Genomic DNA, 12,235 nt, shown 5'->3' on the forward strand with positions numbered 1-12,235 from the left:
AACTCCCTAGAAAGGCCAAAACCTAGGAAGAGACCTAGAGAGGTACCAGGCTATGAGGGGTGGCCAGTCCTCTTCTGGCTGTGCCGGGTGGAGATTATAACAGAACATGGCCAAGATGTTCAAATGTTCATAGATGACCAGCAGGGTCAGCAACTAATAATAATCACAGTGGTTGTCGAGGATGCAACAGGTCAGCACCTCAAGAGTAAATGTCAGTTGGATTTTCATAGCCGATCATTCAGAGTATCTCTACCGCTCCTGTTGTCTCTAGAGAGTTGAAAACAGCAGGTCTGGGACAGGTAGCACGTTCGGTGAACAGGTCAGGGTTCCATAGCCGCAAGCAGAACAGTTGAAACTGGAGCAGCAGCACAGCCAGGTGGACTGGGGACAGCAAGGAGTCATCAGGCCATGTAGTCCTGAGGCATGGTCCTAGGGCTCAGGTCCTCCGAGAGAGAGAAAGAAAGAAAGAAAGAGAGGAGAGAAAGAAAGAGAGAATTAGAGAGAGCATACTTAAATTCACACAGGACACCGGATAAGACAGGGAAATACTCCAGATATAACAGACTGACCCTAGCACCCCGACACATAAACTACTGCAGCATAAATACTGGAGGCTGAGACAGGAGGGGTCGGGAGACACTGTGGCCCCATCCGACCATACCACCGGACAGGGCCAAACAGGCAGGATATACTCCCACCCACTTTGCACAGCCCCCACACCACTAGAAGGATATCTTCAACCACCAACTTACCATCCTGAGACAGGGCAGAGTATAGTCCACAAAGATCTCTGCCACGGCACAACCCAAGGGGGGGCGCCAATCCGGACAGGAAGATCACGTCAGTGACTCAACCCACTCAAGTGACGCACCCCTCTTAGGGACGGCATGGAAGAACACCAGTAAGCCAGTGACTCAGCCCCTGTAATATGGTTAGAGGCAGAGAATCCCAGTGGAGAGAGGGGAACCGGCCAGGCAGAGACAGCAAGGGCGGTTCGTTGCTCCAGTGCCTTTCCGTTCACCTTCACACTCCTGGGCCAGGCTACACTCAATCATAGGACCTACTGAAGAGATGAGTCTTCAATTAAGACTTGGTTGAGACCGAGTCTGCGTCTCTCACATGGGTAGGCAGACCATTTCATAAAAATGGAGCTCTATAGGAGAAAGCCCTGCCTCCAGCTGTTTGCTTAGAAATTCTAGGGACGGTAAGGAGGCCTGCGTCTTGTGACCGTAGCGTACATGTAGGTATGTACGGCAGGACCAAATCGGAAAGATAGGTAGGAGAAAGCCCATGTAATGCTTTGTAGGTTAGCAGTAAAACCTTAAAATCAGCCCGTGCCTTAACAGGAAATATAACTGACAGTTTTGGAGCAGTGGCTTCTTCCTTGCTGAGCGGCCTTTCAGGTTATGTCGATATTGGACTTGTTTTACTGTGGATATAGATACTTTTGTACCTGTTTCCTCCAGCGTCTTCACAAGGTCCTTTGCTGTTGTTCTGGGATCGATTTGCACTTTCGCACCAAAGTACGTTCATCTCTAGGAGACAGAACGCATCTCCTTCCTGAGCGGTATGACGGGACCACGTGGTCCCATGGTGTTTATACTTGCGTACTATTGTTTGTTCAGATGAACGTGGTACCTTCAGGCGTTTGGAAATTGCTCCCAAGGATAAACCAGAGTTGTGGAGGTCTACAATTTTTTTTTCTGATGTCAAGCAAAGAGGAACTGAGTTTGAAGGTAAGCCTTGAAATACATCCACAGGTACACCTCCAATTGACTCAAATTATGTAAATTAGCCTATCAGAAGCTTCTAAAGTAAATTTCCTAACCGACTTGCCAAAATTATAGTTTGTTAACAAGAAATTTGTGGAGTGGTTGAAAAACGAGTTTTAATGCCTCCAACCTAAGTGTATGTAAACTTCCGACTTCAACTGTGTATACAAATACAGCCAGCCTATTTATGCAAATAGGTCATATATCATTTTCTTTATTTGAACAAAACATTTAAAAAATACCTGATCAAATAAGAACATTTATATATGAGTGTATTCTAGGATTTTTTTTAATGTAATACCTGAATTCCCACCAAAATCCTTGAACTTATTTTGTACATGCCAGTAAAATGTTTTTAGGTGCTATAAGTCAATATCTGATGGATTATAAAAATTCGAAAAGTTTAGAGCATCTTCATCCATTGTTCAACTGTTGCATTCATTATGATTGTTTTTAAAACCTTTGAACAATTTTGATGACTGTTGCTATGTTTTGTACGTTGAATGTGGCAAAAAGTCCTGCAGGTCACGTCCTACATATTTCTTTGTATTCCTTTCGAAGTCGGGTAGGATGATCATTTGGCCAATATTAACTGTGGGTGGTTGGCATTGATAATGGACTGGGGCACGCATGCAGGAGTTGTAGAGAGTGACAGAACCTGTGAGGGTGACTTCAGGTTAGTTAGTGTAGCTAGGTCATAGACTATGACTAAGAAGCATTGGTTGTGAGGGACATAGAGGGACACACACATCCTTGGGCTTTGATGGGCAGTAAAAGGGTTGCAGAGGAGGTAGAGCTGATCAAGCATGGTGCACAGAGACCACTATCTAACAGTCAATCCCCAGCCACCATAAACGATCACATACAGCAAGTTTTACCATCCTAAGGTGCCTTTTGTTTGCCAAAATGGCATATGTCCTTATAGGGATGTATAAGCACAATTTCCCAGACCAATGCATGAGTCACCCCAGCTTGTCATGTGTGGTTGCATCCTCCCCATACACCATAATGTCACCAAGTCAACATACACTACATGACGAAAAGTATGTGGACACCTGCTTGTCGAACATCTCTTTTCAAAATCATGGGCATTAATATGGAATTGGTCCCCCCTTTGCTGCTATAACAGCTTCCACTCCGCTGGGAAGGCTTTCCACTAGATGTTGGAACATTGCTGTCGGGACTTGCTTCCATTCAGCAACAAAAGCATTAGTGAGGTCGGGCACTGATGTTGGGCAATTAGGCCTGGCTTGCAGTCGGCGTTCCAATTAATCCCAAAGGTGTTTGATGGGGTTGAGGTCAGGGCTCTGTGCAGGCCTGTCAAGTTCGGCCCCGGAACATTATTCTTCCTCCACCAAACTTTACAGTTGGCACTATACATTGGGGCAGGTACCGTTTTCCTGGCATCCGCCAAACCCAGCTTTGTTTGTTAGACTGCCAGATGGTGAAGCGTGATTCATCTCACCAGAGAACGCGTTTCCACGGCTTCAGAGTCAAATGACGGACGAGCTTTACACAACCCCAGCTGACGCTTGTGCATGGTGATCTTAGGCTTGTTTATGTTATACACCTGTCAGCAACGGGTGTGGCTGAAATATCCGAATCCACTCATTTTAATGGGTGTCCACATACTTTTGTATATATAGTGTATAAGGCAACTCCAGGGCAGACAGCCAGGATGGTGGACATGATTGTCTGGAAGAAGCAATGTGCCAGCTCAACTCAAATAGGATAAGAGTGCACCGGAACATCCCAATATGCATCACAAATACAGCGATCCAGCAGAAGGTCATATTGGATTCAGGCAGACGTATTGGACTAGCAATGAATCAAAGCTTACTTTGATAAGGAGGTGACTGAAGAGCCCAATCTTTAAGGCGCAAGTTATACCACAGTGGGGGCAAGTTGTAGAGCTAGAGAGAGGGTGAATTGGAATTCTTGGTGTTGCCAATCCAAGCAGTCTGCTGCTTTTTTATATATCCAGACAAAACTGTTCTAGTGTATATGGTGAGCACATTGGATTCCTCACATAGTTGAAGTACACAAAAATAGCCTTGAGTACAGGTCGTAAGTGCAGTACACACATCTGAAAAATGTATTTCACTTAAAGTGTGTACATAATACAGTTTATTAAACCACCATTTAATTGTACTGTGGCAGACATATTGGATTTGGAGTCAATTCTAGGGAGGAGGAGGGGTAAAGTAATTGCAACGGTAGAGGCTGAACATATAAAATCCACAGAGAAACCTTTGACTGGAAAAAATTACAGTTTTCAGTGTCTGAGCCCAGTTGCCTTAGAGCTGATTACAATGGCCACAACATAAATCAAAAACTTGTAACTGTATGCATTTTTGTCAGGCAGGACCATACAGCACTGAATGAGATCAAATTTGACTTGGAAAGTTATCTATGTGACAGCTACCAAAAAGTGAAGATATTTCTGCCTATTGTATCTGTGTGTTTACAGGTCTATATTTCCAAGATGCATGAAGATATCCTAATGCTGTTTGTGTATGTAAAGCAGACAACATGTATTCCACATTTTAGTAATATCAGACCGTGCAATTTTGGGTTACATGAGCTTACTGTATGTGGGCAACCTCCCTCCAGCCAGGCATTATTCTGTTTTCCATATAGCAAATTGCAAGAGCCACATCATCAAGAAAGATGTTACTGTATGTATTTCTGTCAGACATGACCATACTGCACTGAATGAGAGAACATTTGACTCTGTAAGTTGTCTGTTAAACACAAATATTAATAGATGATATATACTGTTTGAGTTAAGGGGGGGTCACAATATCTATTAACTTAACCACTTTTACAGTCAAATGGTTTTATACAACCATCCATTTCATATATGGGTGACCTTAGAGATACCTCCGGTAGGGGTATCTCAAGAACTAAAACCATTTGAGGATTGGCCATTATCATATTAGATAGCATCCCATGGCATATGATAAAAAAATAAACATTGTGGACAATATTGGTCCTATGAATTGTCATTTAAAAAAATTCACACTACTGTTCAAAAATTTATCAGAAATACAGTGTAGACATTGTTGTAAATGACTACAGAGATAAAATGTAGCATAGTCTTGTTTGATAAAATCTATTTTTATTTTCAAATGTAGGAACTGAGTTCTACAGTTTGAACCCCTGCGGTCTCTGGCTCCACACCCAACCCGCCCGGCCATCTAGATGTGTGAAAGTTAGTGTATAAGCTAATGTTCCATTATGTATGACATTCCTGGGAGTGTGTAAACTGAAATGTTTTACCATATCATTTTTGTATGTTTTCTATAGTTATGTCCTTGAAAATGTATCAATTGACCAATTCGGCACATTTTGACAGACTTTATACAAAATACTGTGCAGTATTGTAATGCTCCACTGGATCAATCTGAAACTTTATGCACACACTGCTGCCATCTAGTGGTCAAAACCCAAATGTCACCTAAACTGCAATATTGTATTATGGCCTTTCTCTTGCATTTCAAAGATGAAAAAACCCCACATTTATTTATATTATCTTCTACCAGATCTAATGTGTTATATTCTCCTACATTAATTTTACATTTCCACAATCTTCAAAGTGTTTACTTTCAAATGGTATCAAGAATATGCATATCCTTGCTTCAGGTCCATTTTAGGCAGAAATGGAAAAAAAGGGTCAGATCATAAAGAGTTTAATTGACAATATAGTGAATATATTTTTTCTACACGAAAGAGTAAAGCAGAGCACACAAGATTCATTACGCATTTCTCTTCTTTCAATATTCTCACTTGGATACCTACATGTTTAATTTCTCTCGTCTGAAGCACACATTCCAAGGGTCATTTTGAGGATGGACAAGCAAACTATTTAACCATCCTTTAGGTTGTTAAACGTGACAGACAATAAAAATGCTGAACAGAGGAATCCAGCAGAAAGTAAATAGCAGCTCTTTATTTCACAATCTCATATACATTACCAAAAAATAAAAATAAAAATCATACATTTCGTGACATATCAACAGTGAACAAACATAATTTCTTTCTTGTTACAGTGGAGAGTTGAATAGAGTTTATTTCATGACCGAGTGGCACATCTGATGTGTTTATCTGAAAACAATATCTTGTTTTGACTCCTAACATCCGTGATCAAACCAGTGATGTTATACCTGCAGGAAAAACAAGACATGGTCAATTGATTCATAAAATAACTATCTGCAAATCACATTCTAAAAACAGTCAGGGCTCGGAAAAGGATAAATACTAAAGAATATACACAAACGAGAAAACAAAGCATTACACAGAACAAAGCATGCACATCCATGTATTGTGTGGTGTGTTGAAATATGCATAGCCAAGTCAAGTAAATGTGCATAACCAAGCCTAAACTTCTAGATCTGATAAATATCAAAATGGCATTCCCAATAGCATAATAAAAATAGAACAAAAATGTAAATATCTTCTGGTTATACCACAGAATTCTAGATCACTCCCTTGAGCAGAAATTTTGTAGACATTCATGAGCTGTGTTTGAATACCCATACTAACATACTGTATACTTAATGAGTATATACACTACATACTATTAGTTCATTTTAGTATACTGTAAAGGAACAGTATGCTTTAAGTTGAGCGCACTAGCTCTTTGCCTGTCTTCCGGAAGTTGATGCTGTTGCTATGCAACCTCTTGCTAGCATAACAAATAACTGGTTAGACATTTTAAGACGTTGGGTGTGTTCTTAAATTCAATCTGGAGTGCCAGAGTGTGCTCGTAAATTCAGAGCGTTTCGCTCTCGGAGCGCACACTGGACGTTCGGGCCGAGGAGTAGGGTTGATTTGAGCGTTCTGACCTTACAACGGCAGTCAAGCACCCAAGCTAACGTTGACTAGCTTGCTAGCTACTTCCAGACACAAATGAGACCACTCTGACCATTTTACTTGCCCTAGCAGAGCTGGTTAGGCTGTTTTCATGCTATCCAGAGCGTTGGTGACTAACTGCTGCTGGCAACAAGTTAATTCAGCTTTTTTGACGACATTTACTGATACCGGCCATATTCAATGGGTGTTGAGCGCTCGTAAATTCATTATTCTGCGCTCTGGTACTCAGACGAGAGTGCTCTTAAATCGGAGTAGATAGCCAGAGCGAATTTATGAAAGCACCCGAATGTCCAGCTAAGCTAAGAATGACGAGAATAATCAAGTCAATAAGCGTTGGGTGGTTCGTTAGATAGCCTATTGTTAATATCCTGGCAAGTTTGATGTATAAGTAGCTAGCTAACAACATACCAGTACATACTGCTGTAATGATACGCTGTGTGGTTCGTAAGGACAGCGTAGCTAACAAATTGTCAGCCAATAACGTGTAACTTATTTGAAAAGTCATTACTTTATTACATTGCTCAACATTTTCTTAACATTTGTCAATTAGTTAAAGGAATGAATTTGTATCTGCTCTAGTTGTACTTCGACTGCATATTTTCCGCCATTTCCTTCAAATCTGTAAAAGATGTGAAGCCACTCCCATTTCCTGAAGAATTGCATTTTGGGCCCTAAAGTACAGAAATAGTGTCCTCTGCGTGTATACATCATATTTTGGCGAATTTAGTACGACATCCGGGAACTTTTGGCATACTAACTATATCCATACTATGACCAATAAGCATACTATATACTCAATTCCCGTCACAAATAGTACGAGTATTCAAACACAGCTATGGTCTATTTATTCTACATCACTAATTTAACCCAGTGATACAATTGGGTGTTCATAACTACCAATCATTAATGAGTACCTTACCATGTGAGCCTTTGCACTGTTTGAGCGCCTCATTGAAGCCCTCGCACAAGCTGAGGTCTGCCTGAGTGGTGGCGCAGTTCAGGAACTGTCGCACCTCAAACATGCATGGGCCCGGCTGGGAGGAGGCAGGTCGAGCGGCCTCCTGTAATGGCACAGACACACGCACTTGTCAAATATACTGTAGACATCTGCACTACTGTAAACAAGGATTGATTTGACTTCAGTGTGACAGTCATTATCTCCATGCTAGCTCAGATACATTATGCAACATTCCCACCTGTCCTTTATATCTTTGACATAACAAATCAAATTTTATGTCCTATGCGCCAAACACAACAGGTGTAGACCTTACAATGAAGTGTTCACTTACAAGCCCTTAACCAACAATGCAGTTAAGAAAAAAAGTGTTAAAGTATTTTCTAAAATAAACTGAAGTTAAAAAAAATAAAGAAATAAAAATGAAGAAAAATAACTAAGAATTAAGGAGCAACAATAAAATAACAATAGCGAGGCTATATACAGGGGGTACCGGTACAGAGTCAATGTGCGGGGGCACCAGTTAGTCGAGGTAATTGAGATATGTACATCTAGGTAGAAGTAAAGTGACTATGCATGGCTAATAAACGGAGAGTAGCAGCAGCGTAAAAATGGGGGTGGGGACAATGCAAATAGTCCGGGTAGCCATTTCATTAACTGTTCAGGAGTCTTATGGCTTTGGGTTAGAAGCTGTTTAGAAAGCTTTTGGACCTAGACTTGGTGCTCCGGTACCGCTTGCCGTGCGGTAGCAGAGAGAACAGTCTATGACTAGGGTGGCTGGAGTCCTTTTTGGGCCTTTCTCCGACACCGCCTGGTATAGAGGTCCTGGATGGCCGGAAGCTTGGCCCCAGTGATGTACTGGGTCGTATGCACTACCCTCTGTAGTGCCTTGTGTCACAGAGGCCGAGCAGTTGCCATACCAGGCGGTGATGCAACCAGTCAGGATGCTCTCGATGGTGCAGCTGTAGAATTTTTTGAGGATCTGAGGACCCATGCCAAATCTTTTCAGTCTCCTGAGGAGGAATAGGCATTGTCGTGCCCTCTTCGACTGCCTTGTTGTGTTTGGACCATGATAGTTTGTTGGTGATGTGGACGCCAAAGAACTTGAAGCTCTCAACCTGCTCCACTACAACCCCGTTGATGAGAATGGGGGCATTCTCAGCCCTCCTTTTTCTGTAGTCCACAATCATCTCCTTTGTCTTGATCACGTTGAGGGAGAGGTTGATATCCTGGTAGTAAAGGAGTGCAATTTCTTGATAGAAGATTTCAAAGTTGCATAATGTTGCTCGTTTACTGACGAATGTCTGGTTTGGCCATTCCAAGTACCGTGCTGTATACTTTCATGGAAATTCATGGCAAATTTAAATTATCGATACATTTCTGCATAATGCACCTTTTGATTTAGTTCTGCAGAGATTTCATAGAACAGTATCGACAAGCTATCTTTTATGTTCCTTGTTTACTGCATCTAGCGCATTCCATTGCTATGGCTAGGCTACATGATCTTCTGCTTTCAAAACCTCAATGGCATGCTTACATGATATAATACTAAGTGATCAAATTCGTCAACCATAATTGTATAAATACCAGAACTAATCTTGTTGGAGTAATGCCACTTTTCAGACATCCCATGGGCCAGACAATCCTTTAATAGAACTCTTTCTAGCTGTTGTAATACTGTCAGCGCTAGATTAAATTGCCTCAGTCATCGTGCAGAGTCAATGTCTGACATCAAGGAGTATAATGTGACACTTCTTAGTGAGTGAATGGGTCGCTTGCATGACCTCACTTAGCTGAAGGGAGGAGTTTGGGCTTTCTAGGGCAGGTCTAGTTCCATTTTCAGAAAAGCTATCAAGAAATCAAACTGTGATATATCAAACTGTGACGTCACATCTGTAAATACCCCAAATCCCTGCCTCTCTGTTTTGGGCACATAACAGAGAGAGTTCTCTTTTTCAAATGGCACAATACTGAGTGTCAAACAATGTCGTTAGGTCCAATTCTGTTTCCTAAAATGTAAATTTGAACGCTGAGAAGTCAAACCCCTTAGGGCAGTAGCTTATCTCTCCAGTGCTGCCAAAGTCAGAGACATCCTCTGCTGTCCAACAATCCACACCAATTTAGTACTGTCAGAAGAACCTATCTTTCTTTGGCTGTTGTTCTTTTCAGACAAGACACTCATTGTCAGGTGAATCGAATTTAGGTAGGAGTTCAGGTAGGCTTTGCCAGTACAACGGCCCAACATAAATCACCTTGTCCACTGTTCTGGTGAATGGAATAACCTATGGTGAAAACCTATCAATCCCTATCACCTGTCAATGTTCTTGAAGAAGAGGAAGCCATTTAGAAGTATTGGAAAATGGCCTATTTCCATTCACAGGCTCTCACTGGGCCCCCTGCCCTGCTCACCTGGTATGTGCTGGCGGCGGGCGTGGCTGATTCAGCGCTGCTGCCACCACTGAAGGCGCCTGTGAGGGCACTGCCCATGACGTGGCCCATGGCAGAGCCCACTGCAACCCCTGCTGCGGTGGTGGCCATCTGGGCCATGAGGCCGGGCCCTTGGGGCGCGGCAGGAGCGGCGAGGGCTGACGGGGGTGGAGCGGTCGGGGCATGATGGGCCGGGGATGAGCTGGAAATATAAAAGAGCACACAATGAAGAGAACATGGCCTCTAAAATGGAACATCAACATACCCAAGGGGGAGGGGGGTCAGACTGATGTAACATAATTTTGCTCTGACATCACTTGCACTGACTACAATTGTTATTTTGTTAAATCAGACAGCCTTGCATTACCTGATACATTATCTATATCAGGGGTTCCCAAACTTTTTCACCCGGGGCCCCCCTTCAGCATTGGGGAACATCCTACGCCCCCCCCCCCCCCCCACCCCACACGCATAACATGTCTATTTCTATGGGGAAAGCACTGTTCATGACACAAACTGTTCACACCCCTCTTGTTGGTGGAGAAATGTATTGCAGGTTTAAAGCTTATTTCCTGCAATTCTACACATTTTGTCATGGGGTGCAAAGAAAATGTTGCAGTTTTAAAGCAAATTTTCTTGCAAATCTATACATTTTGCAATGTCAAATTTAAAAACTAAAAAAAACTAAACAAAAATGTTTAGCTAACATGGGCTAGTTGATCTGGAAATCTCGGACAAGTTATAAATAGCTCTAAGATATGCAATGACTAACATGACAAAAATAACTGATGACGCACTACCCAATTTAAAAATTGCACCTTGTGCATTCTACTATGACAACTTTCAAGAGTACGTTTAAAACCTGGGAACCACTGATCTACATGATCAACACCAGACTCTTCATCAACCATCTTCCTGACCACCACCTTCCTCTGATCTAGCCATGAATTGTCCCTCTCCATCTTCAGAGGATGCATGCATTCAAAGACTTGGCCTCTATTGGTTAGTAAACAGCTGATCTCTAAATCTTATACCTCCACATAGATTATCACCAAGAACGAATATGCGCAGGAAAACAGTCTGACTGACAATAAGAAACAGCAATTATTTAAATTGATGGCATAATTTGTTCTTTGGTTTATGCAAACTTTTCTAGCAAATGCTGACCTTCTACCCACTGCCCTTGGGGTCAAGAACTGAAAAATGACCCACAAATTTAGCTAAGGACCTTTGTGATGCAGACAACTATTAGGAAAAGTGTCAGTCATATGGCAGTAGTTTTAGGGCTGCGTTTCTAAAACAGCCGTGTGTCATTCAATTACAATTATGCATATGAGCACTATAACCAGTTAACTGCTATGCAAACGAGGCTGTTAACATTTTAATAAACCGGCATCTGACCTAGTTGCATAATCGTTCAAAACACATTACCTAGTTGGTGGTGCCGAAGAACGACTGGCACTGCGACTTCCTCTAGCCATTTTCTATGCAGATAATATGTTCTTTACAACTTCAAACTGTTTCTGCCAGGATAGTCTTATCCTCTTCTGAAGCCTCTTGTGACGCAAATAGATCGTATGACAGCACGCACACGTGCCAATGACCTTGTGTGGATTGCGCATGCGCAAACATACCTGTAAATTCTCACTCATGCGTAGAGGCGATTACCTATTTACTGAAGTTCAGTACGTTTTTTTTATCACATAACAAACAAAATATGTAGTTTGTTCGAGAACGGTAAACAGATTATGAAAATGTTTTACTAGACATTTCTCTGACTAATACGATGGCAAGCATGACAATCTTTCAGTGACGTTCCAGTGTCCCCAAATATCTGTTGGACTGCCAATGGTCAACATTGTATTCCGTAACAAATAAAGTATCTTGCTACATGTAACATTTCAACAGATAAATTGTAGAAAAATATGACAATGTTCTACCAATATCTGTCGGTCACTCGCTGATGTATTGCCTTTGGCCACTTGATGGCGGTGAAAGTCCATCAGAAAATAAGTCAACCCTCAGCAATTTATCGAACTATGGTTAGAATGAAGATTACATTTCAAAGTTTTTCTGTTATATAATGACTCCCATCAGTTGTTAATTATCATTTATTTTTATATAGACAACTAATTAACTAAACAATTAAACAAATCTGTGAGTTCTGTAAAACCTTAATTGAAAGGAATATCATCATCATGCAGAG

At 41.7% G+C, this 12,235-nt stretch overlaps 1 protein-coding gene across 1 annotated transcript; it reads right to left on the reverse strand.

Annotated features, from left to right (window-relative positions):
• Positions 1–5,448: 5,448 nt before the first annotated feature.
• On the reverse strand, positions 5,449–11,629 carry LOC129863626 (coiled-coil-helix-coiled-coil-helix domain-containing protein 10, mitochondrial-like). Its single transcript, XM_055935747.1, has 4 exons — positions 11,461–11,629; positions 10,012–10,231; positions 7,567–7,708; positions 5,449–5,938 (listed from the first exon to the last, which is right to left on the reverse strand). Exons 1-4 carry the CDS (start codon positions 11,508–11,510, stop codon positions 5,919–5,921), a joined length of 432 nt encoding a protein of 143 aa, XP_055791722.1. The 5' UTR covers positions 11,511–11,629; the 3' UTR covers positions 5,449–5,918.
• Between the last annotated feature and the right edge of the window lie 606 nt (positions 11,630–12,235).

Source organism: Salvelinus fontinalis, chromosome 10, assembly GCF_029448725.1.
Source record: "Salvelinus fontinalis isolate EN_2023a chromosome 10, ASM2944872v1, whole genome shotgun sequence".
NCBI classification, from domain to species: Eukaryota; Metazoa; Chordata; class Actinopteri; order Salmoniformes; family Salmonidae; genus Salvelinus; species Salvelinus fontinalis.

What these genes read in the sequence shown, in the direction of transcription:
- LOC129863626 (XM_055935747.1), bottom strand. Translation starts at nt 11,510, where the DNA reads ATGGCTAGAGGAAGTCGCAGTGCCAGTCGTTCTTCGGCACCACCAACT. An exon ending in CCGCCGCCAGCACATACCAG is followed by an intron (nt 7,709 to 10,011) that starts GTGAGCAGGGCA and finishes GTGCCATTACAG; the next exon opens with GAGGCCGCTCGACCTGCCTC. An exon ending in ACAGTGCAAAGGCTCACATG is followed by an intron (nt 5,939 to 7,566) that starts GTAAGGTACTCA and finishes TTTTTCCTGCAG; the next exon opens with GTATAACATCACTGGTTTGA.